At 44.7% G+C, this 10,036-nt stretch overlaps 3 protein-coding genes across 3 annotated transcripts in view; 2 read left to right on the forward strand and 1 right to left on the reverse strand.

Moving 5' to 3' along the window:
• The window catches only part of LOC118326976 (potassium voltage-gated channel subfamily H member 1-like), a 24,404-nt gene extending 22,845 nt beyond the window's left edge, over positions 1-1,559 (reverse strand). Inside the window, exons 1-2 of the mRNA XM_035660141.1 lie at positions 1,429-1,559; positions 361-446 (exon numbers count right to left, since the gene is read on the reverse strand). Coding sequence (XP_035516034.1) covers positions 361-446; positions 1,429-1,559 — 217 coding nt within the window. The remainder of the gene's footprint in view (positions 1-360; positions 447-1,428) is intronic.
• Positions 943-9,066, forward strand: rcor3 (REST corepressor 3). The gene is made up of 13 exons (XM_035660142.1): positions 943-1,731; positions 1,826-1,882; positions 2,547-2,624; positions 2,699-2,751; positions 2,951-3,112; positions 3,196-3,320; positions 3,406-3,484; positions 3,656-3,871; positions 4,571-4,669; positions 4,820-4,877; positions 5,452-5,696; positions 6,079-6,516; positions 8,992-9,066. The coding sequence occupies exons 1-13, from the start codon at positions 1,608-1,610 to the stop codon at positions 9,064-9,066; spliced, it is 1,809 nt and encodes a 602-aa protein (XP_035516035.1). The 5' UTR covers positions 943-1,607.
• Positions 6,338-10,036, forward strand: part of traf5 (Tnf receptor-associated factor 5) — an 8,257-nt gene continuing 4,558 nt past the window's right edge. Inside the window, exons 1-3 of the mRNA XM_035659708.1 lie at positions 6,338-8,751; positions 9,375-9,651; positions 9,955-10,012. Coding sequence (XP_035515601.1) covers positions 9,386-9,651; positions 9,955-10,012 — 324 coding nt within the window. The 5' untranslated portion in view covers positions 6,338-8,751; positions 9,375-9,385. The remainder of the gene's footprint in view (positions 8,752-9,374; positions 9,652-9,954; positions 10,013-10,036) is intronic.

The following is a 10,036-nucleotide window of genomic DNA, read 5'->3' on the forward strand; positions in this document are numbered from 1 at the left end:
GGGGAGGGAGGGAGAGACAGAGAGAGAGAGAGACAGAGGGAGAGAGAGAGGGGTACAGGTATAGAGAGGATGGTAAAGAGACACCTGCAGACAGTGGGAGAGAGAGAACTCATTACATCACTGTGGTAATTAAAGGATCTACTGTTTATTTATCCAGAGGGAATTCAAATATTACAAAACAAAGTACTAAACATACAATAAACATACATTAAACATACATTAAATATACAATAAACATACATTACATACATAACAAACATAAAATATATATATAATATATATATATTATATTATATATAAAATATATAATATAATATTATATTATATATATATTATATTTTTTATTATATTATGTCTCACCCCCACAGTCACACAGACCCATGATCCCTATCATTTGCAGTGGATTATGGGATGTGTAGTTCACAGTCGGAAACTGTTCAGTGGAGCTGATGAACAGGACAGAACATATTTCATATTTCATAGACGACTTTCATGATTTAATCATTATTTTAATGTTGAACTGATACTTTTAACACTTTGTTTGTATGTTGTATCTTTATGGAAGCTCATTAATGCCACACAAATATTTAAATCCAATCCAACATTATTATCACTTATTACACTTTCTATTTCATAATTACAATATATATTATATATGGAACATATTATATATATAATATTTAATATATATAATATATATTATATATTATATATATTATCTATATATATTATATATATAACATTTATTATCTATGTAATAATATATTACAATATATATTATATGTTCCATAAATATCACATGGGAGCAGCAGAGACTGAACATTGTGGTGCAGTGAGAGTACTGAGAGTAATCAGATTACTGAGAGTAACGGGGGATTACAGAGCTGCAGTGAGTAAAAGAGAACTTCCTGTTTGTTGGTCGGTGTCGCCCCCTGCTGGCCCTGCAGGCTCCGTGCAGGAGCACCGGCAGGTAAACAAGGAGGAAAACAAACAAACAGGCTGAATGTTTGTCAACAACAGTCCGCTGCAGCTCAAACTGTGACACACTGTTTACTGTGCGCACGCGCAGACGTTGTTTACAGTTGTGTTTGTTTGTGTTTGTTTATTTATGTACAGATAGTTCAGACTCCTCTCTGTTGTTGTTTGTGTTGATATCATCGTGTTGCTGTTAAACTTCCGGTTTTATTTGTTGTGGTGTTGTTGGACTGAGTTAGTGCGTGCGGAGGGATCTGCCGCCACAGGCGCAGCAGCAGCTGGAGTCGGCCTACCGCCGCCCCACGGTGCGTAAAAAGCCTTCCGCCGCGCTGGTTAGACCCGCTCGTTCAGCGCTTTAAAGCAGCAGAAATGTCCCTCACAGCCACCGTTTGACACAATAACAGCACACACGGCGCACAGGACAGACTCCCGCCGTCCTCTGCGCCGTCCTACAGCCCGCAGCGGCGGTGCGGGACGCGGCGGGACGCGGCGGGAGCGGAGCGAGGAGCGCGACAGCGACACGGTGGCCGCTGCGGAGAGCGAGCGAACAGCAGCTGATAAAAGCCTCCAGCTCCTGCTGACATTTTCTATCCGGACACAGCGGCTGGAAAACGGACAGTCAGAGCGCGGAGATGCCGGGGATGATGGATAAAGGCTCGGAGTATTTGGGGAAAGGTCGCTCGAACGGAACCAAGAGTCCGTCCAACGCTTCTAACGGACATTTTTCTGACGAGAGCGGCAGCGACGACGAACACGGCGAGTATAGCCTCGAACAGCCTCGAATGTGCGTGAATGTGCGCGGTTTTTCAGCGTGTCACTAACGCGCCTGTCTGCTGCTGATGTTTTCCAGATGTGGGGATGCGGGTCGGAGCCGACTACCAGGCCAACATTCCCGAGTTCGAGCCCGGTGAGAGTCCGCTGGTTTGTACCGGAGAGGCGGACCGGGGTAGCCTCGGTACAGCCTGTTAGTGTGTGTGTGTGTGTGAACCGAGGCTACCTCAGCCCGTCACACCACAGTGAATGAGACACTGTACAGCCCCTTTATTAACATTATTATTAACATTATTATCATTATTATTATTATTATTATTATTATTATTATTAACATTATTATTATTATTAACATTATTATTATTATTATTATTATTATTATCATTATTATTATTATTATTATTATTATTATAATAATTACACATCAATATTTAACTTTCATTACTGTCATTTGTTTTTAAAATGTTTTTTAGAGCCGATAAATTCACCAATATTCTGAATAATATTCTGAATAAACTTTATTAAAGATTATTAATATATTAATCTAATGAACACTGCGGCTATGAGCTGATTAATCGATCAGTTGTTTGAGTTTGTTCAGTAAACTGATCAATATTCCACCAATCGACCGATCGATCAGAAAATGGTAAAAATACTGATATTGTTAAACGCTAATATCAGTTTATCAGTTCGACTGTAAAAAAACAATCAGTATCAATAAATGATGCTAACGGTACGAAGCTATCCTACATTTCCCATAATGCAGTCAGCTGTGAAACACTTCCTGTCTGTGCGTTCAGGCTCCACCAAGTACTCGGACAAAGACAGCGGAGGGATGCTCGTCTGGTCTCCGTATCACTGCATCATCGACGCCAAACGTAAGTCCACTTCCTGTCTGCGTCCTGTCCTCTATCAGGTCCTCAGATCAGTCTGACTGTGTTCTCCTCCGCAGTGGACGAGTACATCGCCATCGCCAAAGAGAAACACGGGTACAACGTGGAGCAGGTGGGTCACCTGTCTCACTGCTCACCTGTGTGTCTCACTGCTCACCTGTCTCACTATTCACCTGTCTCACTGTTCTCCTGTCTCACTCCTCAGCTGTTGCACTACTCATCTGTGTCTCTCCCCACCTGTCTCACTGCTCACCTGTCTGACTCCTCACCTGTCTCACTCCCTACCTGTCTCACTCCCTACCTGTCTCCAGGCTCTCGGGATGCTCTTCTGGCACAAACACAACGTTGAGAAATCTCTGGCCGACCTTCCGAACTTCACTCCATTTCCTGACGAGTGGACGGTGGAGGACCGAGTTCTGTTCGAACAGGCCTTCAGCTTCCACGGGAAGAGCTTCCACCGGATCCAGCAGATGGTAACCACCCGCTCACACCTGTCTGTCCCTCCAGGTGTCTCACTGGGTTTGTGGTAAACGTTGTACTTTATGGCGTCCTGCAGTTACCGGACAAATCTATCTCCAGTCTGGTGAAGTACTACTACTCCTGGAAGAAGACTCGCTCCAGAACCAGTCTGATGGACCGTCAGGCTCGCAAGCTGGCCAACAGGAGCAACCAGGACGACAGGTAGGTCTCACACCTGGACCCGAGCTGCTCGGGGAACCTGTTCCTTAAAGCTGAACTGAATATTGGCTCGTTGTTGTTGCCGTAGTGATGAGGAGATGGAGGAGGCCAATCCCGTAGAAGCCAACGACAGCGACTACGACCCCAACAAGGAAACCAAGAAAGAGGTATGTTGGTTAACGAGAACTTCTGGATCAACCCTGAACCGCCGGGTTTCTATTGAACCAGTTAAATTCCTTCGTCTGATAATCTGTAGCAACGTTTCTTCGGCTCCTGGACGCCATAAACTGTTTGAACTCTGATTAAACGGCTCGTCCTCCGTCTTTCCGTCCCTGCAGAACCAGGTGGAGCCGGCGGTGCCGGGCTCTAAGGTGGCTCTGGGCCGGCGGGAGCACCAGACCCTCCAGCACCGGCACCACCAGCGCTCTCGCTGCCGCCCCCCCAAAGGCATGTACCTGACCCAGGAGGACGTGGTGGCCGTGTCCTGCAGCACCTCCGCAGCCAACACCCTCCTCCGTCAGCTGGACATGGAGCTGGTGTCCCTCAAGAGACAGGTAGGAGGCGCTACGACACGAAGAACCTTCTGGCAACCGAGCTGCCAGAAGGTTCTTTATTTATAATATAAATACTATATATATATATAGTATTTATATTATAAATAAATATATATACATATTATAAATAGTTATTTATATTTATATTATAAATATAGTTATTTATAATATAAATATAACTACTGTTACTGTTACTGTTACTGTACAGTAGTACAATTCTGTGTCACTACAGTTTTACTGTGTTTTGTAATTTGGTGTATTTCTGCTGTATTGCTGCTGTACTGTGAAATATCCAGTTATATTAAAATTGATATATTACTGTTAATTATAATAATTCATACTAATTATTACAACTATTATTAATTCTATTACGCCTAAAATTATTATTTCACAGCAGCTTTTTTTTTAAAACCTTGCAGGTTTGTTGTTTCGTTTTCAGGCATTTTGTTCTAATGAAATTAATGATAAATAATTTTCACTATTATATATAGTCACTTTTTTTAGCATAAATTATTAAATACAATATGATTGAGGACATTCGTGCAGCAGCAGGATATTAGACGGGCTTAGTGTTAGCATGCTAACATTAGAACGTTGCATACCTCAGTATGTCCTGTCTGATGTCTGTTCATGTTCCTGGTCCTCCTGGGCTGTGCTGCCACCTGCTGGTGATACCTGTGTTTCCTGTGTTTTGTTGAGTGTTTACGTCTCGTTGTTCAGGTGCAGAACGCCAAACAGATGAACAGCGGACTGAAACACGTACTGGAGTCTGGGATCGAAGAGTTCAGGCTGCCTGAGGTACAAACATAAAGAGGAGCTGCACCCAAACACATTCAAACTGTGAACTTTATTACTTATTACAGCTGTTTGTGTTGAGCGCTGATGAATCACCACTAGAGGGCAGTATCTTCACATCCTGTTCCTGTCTGTCGTTCTGTGTTGTCGCAGTGTAACCAGAAGGTGAACGCCCGCTGGACCACGGACGAGCAGCTCCTGGCTGTTCAAGGTGAGCTTCATCATTCACACTGACAGCAGGTAATGGGTCTGACCGTTCCTCTTCTTCCTCGCTGCTTCCCAGCCAGAGAAACTGCAGCGTGTTCCTGAGTGAAAGAGGTGGGATTAAAATGTTCCCAAAATGTGACAGAGACACAGGATACGGACTGTGTGACTACCACTGACAGTATATATCAGCAAAACAAGTAAATCTCTGTGGATCCACAAAACATATCAGAGTCAACAATAAAATGCTGATGTAATAAATACCAGTAAGGCAGCTCTATTTTCCTCCAAGACTTTCCTTTTTTTGGATCTGAAACTAGCTACACTGTGAAACAAAAATATATTTTATGGCAAAAAACTGGCAGAACTTTACCATAATATTACGATAAAAGGATTTTAGTTAAGTTGGAGATTTATTTCATATTCTTTATTTACCGTCATAGTTTTTATCATCGAAACATTTTCATTTGCCATATGAAACGTATAAAAAAAGGTTTCTGCCGCGAGATGTGACGTTTTCTTTAAAGAGTTATTCTGTGTGCTGTGAATCGATGGATGAAGCGTCTGCGATGTCCTTCCAGGTGTCAGGAAATACGGGAAAGACTTCCAGGCCATTGCCGACGTCATCGGCAACAAGACAGTGGGCCAGGTGAAGAACTTCTTTGTGAACTACCGGCGGCGGTTCAACCTGGATGAGGTGCTGCAGGAGTGGGAGGCTGAGCAGGGGACGCGAGCTCCCAACGGAGACAGCGCCACCTCTGGAGAGGAGGGGAAGAACAGCTCCACCACTCCGTCGGGGAAGAGCACCGACGAGGAGGATGAAGAGGTGAGACATGTTGGATCTGTTTTATGCTCCAGTCAGTCTTTGTTTTTAAGGCAGTGGTTCCCAACCTTTAATGGTCCAGTGTGTAAGATTTAGTGACATCTTGTGGTGTAGTTGCAGATTGCAACTCCTTCACTCTCCCCTCCCTTTTCAAGTGCAAGGAAGAAACTACGGTGGCCACGTGAAGCGTGAAGAAGTATTTCTGAGTATTTCTGAGCCAGTGTTTGGTTTGTGTGTTGTGGGCCACTGTAGAAACATGGTGTTTCAGGACCCGCTCCCTCTGTGGGTAACGATGTGCTGAATGTTACACACTGGACCTTTTTTAAAGGTGAATGATGCAGACTTGCAGTGAGGTAATTCTGGCCCCGCCCTCTCTTCTCTGCAGGGTCAGGTGACTTCCTCAGGTGCGTCTCCTGCTGCCTCCTCGTCTTCTTCAGCTCAGATTCCAGTGACTTCCAGCGCCTCCTCCTCTTCCCTCCATCAGCCCCCTCCCCTCCTGCGGCCCTCCCTCCCAGCCACGCCCTCCCTGCACCGCCAGCCGCCGCCCCTCCAACAGCAGGCCCGCTTCCTGCAGCCCCGCCCCACACTGCAGCAGCCGCCACCCCTAATCCGCCCCTCCAAACCCGCGTGCCCCCCCCCAACCACGCGCCTTCCCGCTCCAATGAATGACCCTCTGTGGCAACCCCGGGGGATCTGGTCTGAGCTCCACCCAGCAGCCTCCCGGCCTGGCTGTCCACCAATCAGAGACGGCCTCATCTTCCTCCCATTAACGAACGTCAGAGTTTCTGAAGAAGAAAGTCTGAAGCTGCTGCGTTCAGGTCCTGTGGGAAAATCTGACTTTATTGTGAAAAACAGCTTTTATACTCTCAACACACATGAATGAAACATTTACACTAAACAAAACAACCTTTGTTATCTGGTGAACATTTTTTTGTGTTTTAGGGGGTTGAAGTTCTTTCCCACAGGACTTACCTGCAGCGTAGCTGCTGGTTGATGGACACCTCGTTTTAAAATCTTTGTTTTGTAAAAGATTGTCAACCTTTTAAGTCATTAACAAATCCTCAGCAGAGATATGGCATCCCACAGGGTTCAATCCTGGGTCCCTTCTTTTTCTCCATCAGTTTGCCTCCTCTTCGACATAAAACACAAACCGGTAAAGCATTTTGAAGCCAGTGGTTTAGTCGCACTCATGAGCTAAATTGTTTTTATGTCTTTATCTTCCGGGGTTCACTACATGTGTACATTACTGCTGAAAACAAATATACCTGCTCCCCTTTGACCCATTGCTCTTTCCTGTAGTGCCACCATCAGGAAAAACTTTACATTTTTAGTTCCACTAGGGACTATTTTCAGCAGCGGATTAATCCGCATTCAGTGTTGTGAGGATGGAGCTCTATGGCACAGAGGAATATCAGGCTACTGCAGTTTATATGATCTGTGCTCACCCAAAATGGCGGCGTATCCATGGTAACCGGTAACCCGTCTGACAGTCACAACGTTTGTGTAACAGATGGAGATTAAACTGAAGGCCTCAGTGTACGGTAGCATTAACGTGTACAGTTTGAATCATTTGTAATCCATCCAATCAGCCGTCAGTAACTCGGTGACAAACAGCTGCTGCACGTTGGGTTTTATAGTTGATTTGATGTGTGTTAAAAACACTAAAGTTTCAGCCCCACCCCTTTTCCACAGAGGCAGTTTGAGAGCCGGTTCGGAGCCGGTGCCTAATCTCGAACCAGTTCTTCGCATTTCGACAGCCAAAGAACCGACTCTCTGCTAGAAACTGGTTCCAATGCAGCACCAACACTTGGTTAGTCTAGAACCCAGAACCTCTTCCATCAGGGGCTGGGGTCCAGCCAGCTGTGTATTTATTCATGTTATTTTATTGATAACTAATTTCTCACATTAATGTTAGAAATGTAACATTGAGCTAGTATGCTAGCGAGCTAGTTAGCTGTTGGTCAGCTAACATTATTCAAGCAAACATGGTTACTACATTTTGAAATTGATGTTTTGGTTGTAACATTGTTAAAAAGTTTAATGTTCAGGGTTCATAACATTGATGTGAGAAATTAGTAGCTGTGTTTGCTTGAATAATGTTAGCTGACCAACATAACCTAGCCGTAGCTAACATAGTGACGTAATGACGGGGCTCTAGCCTTCGGAAAAGCAAACCGGTGAAGGTTCCTGAGTGGAGGGATCTCTGAACCAGAACCAGCACTGGGTTCTGGTTGGTGGAAAGGGGGTACCACCAGACGTCCTTCAGTTTGTGTAAAGTCCAGACGATGTTCTCCGTCAGCCAAATGAAAACTGTTCCTTTACCTGTTGGGTTGAATTATTTTCCACGTGTTGAAACTTCTTTGTGTGTGTTTTCGTTATTTATTCTTCCTGGTGCTACAGATTTGGACTTGGTGTTAAAAAATTATTGTGAAAGTGCTCTTAATGCTTTTTGGGCGAACATGTATCACTGCGTTAAATGTATCTGGAGCCACAGAGTCTCACCCGGTCCTTTAGTTTCAGTAGAACCTGTAAAATGTTGCTGTAAAGACGAAGCTGCTGAGATGTTTCTGAGTTCTCATTAAAAACTACATTTGTACCATCGGACCGGTTCTGTGTGACTATTGATCAGACTGTGGAGGTTCCCCTAATAAAGTCTGATCATAACGCTTATTATTACTGCTGCTACTGCTATTATTATGCTATTATTATTGTTATTATTATTATTATTACTGCTATTATAATACTAATAACTTAAGTTAACTACATTAAGTTACTTTATTAGTTCATTTTACTATAGTTCATGTTGTCATCATTATATTATAATTGTATCATTATTTATATTAATGTCATTTATTATTATGATGATGATGATGATGATGATGTCGCTGTCTGCAGTAACAGCAGCAGGTTGTTAACTCACTTCCTGCTGTTAGAACTTCCTGTTCCGTCGCGGCGGCTGTATCGACCACAGATAATCGATACCGATCAGCAGTATCGATCTGCTGCGCTGTCGGTGTGGGGTGTTCGGAGGGACCGCGGAGGGATTCCTCGGACTGCGGTAAGAAGACTAAACTCTGTGTGTGTGTCCGCTGTCTGTCTGTCTGTCTGTGTGTGTGTGTGTGAAAGTGAAAGTAAAGCAGCACGCGCGGCTGATCACAGATCGATTGTTTTACTGTTCACGAGCCTCATTCAGACACTTTGATGTGCGTTATTGAGCGGTCTCCGCCGCGCTGATGCTGATCGATTATCAATAATCGATACACAGTCAGTACAGCCGGGCGCGTGCCTGTGTCCTCAGCACGTGCTGCTGCCGCGCTGTCAGTTGGACACTCACGCGGATCCAGTGTCGTCCAATCAGAACACTTCTCTGTGACTGATGACTGATTATTATTTGTTTAGGAGAATATTATTGATTATGAAATGAATCTGTTTAACCTAACAGACATCCAGCAGATGTGAAGTGAACCCTGAGTTCTACCTGCAGGGTTTCCTCTCACTTCCACCAATCAGAGGCTCTATGCAGCCTGTGAGGCACAGTGCAGGGAAGGTTAGCCAACAGTGTCTCATTAAACTGAATCCTCCTCGTGTCCCTCCTCCAGTCAACTTTAACTGCCTCTTTTCAAACATTCCCATCTGAATTAAAAAAGAAAAGAATAAAAATCTCCTGTTTGCTCTGCTCAGCCGACAGACTCATGGCAACCACAGACACTAAGCTGGGAGGATCCAAAGAGTCCAGTTTGCAGTCTGAGGAGTCCGTGATGTCCGAGGAGTCCAGGATGAGGTCGACGGGCCCCGTGTGGTCCTGGGAGTCGGAGCTGACCTCCATCCAGCACTCGCTGAAGTTTGTGCTGACACTGAAGGATGAGTTTGTTTGTCCTGTCTGTAGAGGAGTTGTGTTAAACCCTCAGCAGAACTCCTGTGGACACATCTACTGCTTCCACTGCCTGCAAGGCCTGCTGTAGGTGCAGTCCACCTTAAATACACTCACACTGTCAGTCCACCTTAAATACACTCACACTGTCAGTCCACCTACACACTCACACTGTCACCGTCCACCTTAAACAGACTGACACAGTCCACCTTAAACAGACTGTCACAGACCACCTTAAAACACACTCACACTGTCACAGTCCACCTTAAAACACACTGACACAGTCCACCTTTAAACACACTCACACCGATGTGGTCCACCTTAAAATACAGTCCACCTTAAACGTGGCCCAGGTTAGGTGATGTGTGATCAGTCCACTTTGTGTTTCAGGGAGGCTTCGTCCAGTCCAGCGTGTCCAGTGGACGGAGCCGTGATCACACCAGCGGAGGTAAACTAAAGCATTATGGTCTGT

This window comes from Morone saxatilis, unplaced genomic scaffold (genome assembly GCF_004916995.1).
Source record: "Morone saxatilis isolate NCDOM2014 unplaced genomic scaffold, NCSU_SB_2.0 Contig17, whole genome shotgun sequence".
Classification (NCBI taxonomy): Eukaryota; Metazoa; Chordata; class Actinopteri; family Moronidae; genus Morone; species Morone saxatilis.

Excerpts from the sequence above, each read along its gene's own strand:
- rcor3 (XM_035660142.1), top strand. The coding sequence starts at position 1,608 with ATGCCGGGGATGATGGATAAAGGCTCGGAGTATTTGGGGAAAGGTCGC. Across the intron at positions 1,732-1,825 it reads CGGCAGCGACGACGAACACG|ATGTGGGGATGCGGGTCGGA; the intron begins GCGAGTATAGCC and ends GATGTTTTCCAG. Across the intron at positions 4,878-5,451 it reads GCAGCTCCTGGCTGTTCAAG|GTGTCAGGAAATACGGGAAA; the intron begins GTGAGCTTCATC and ends ATGTCCTTCCAG.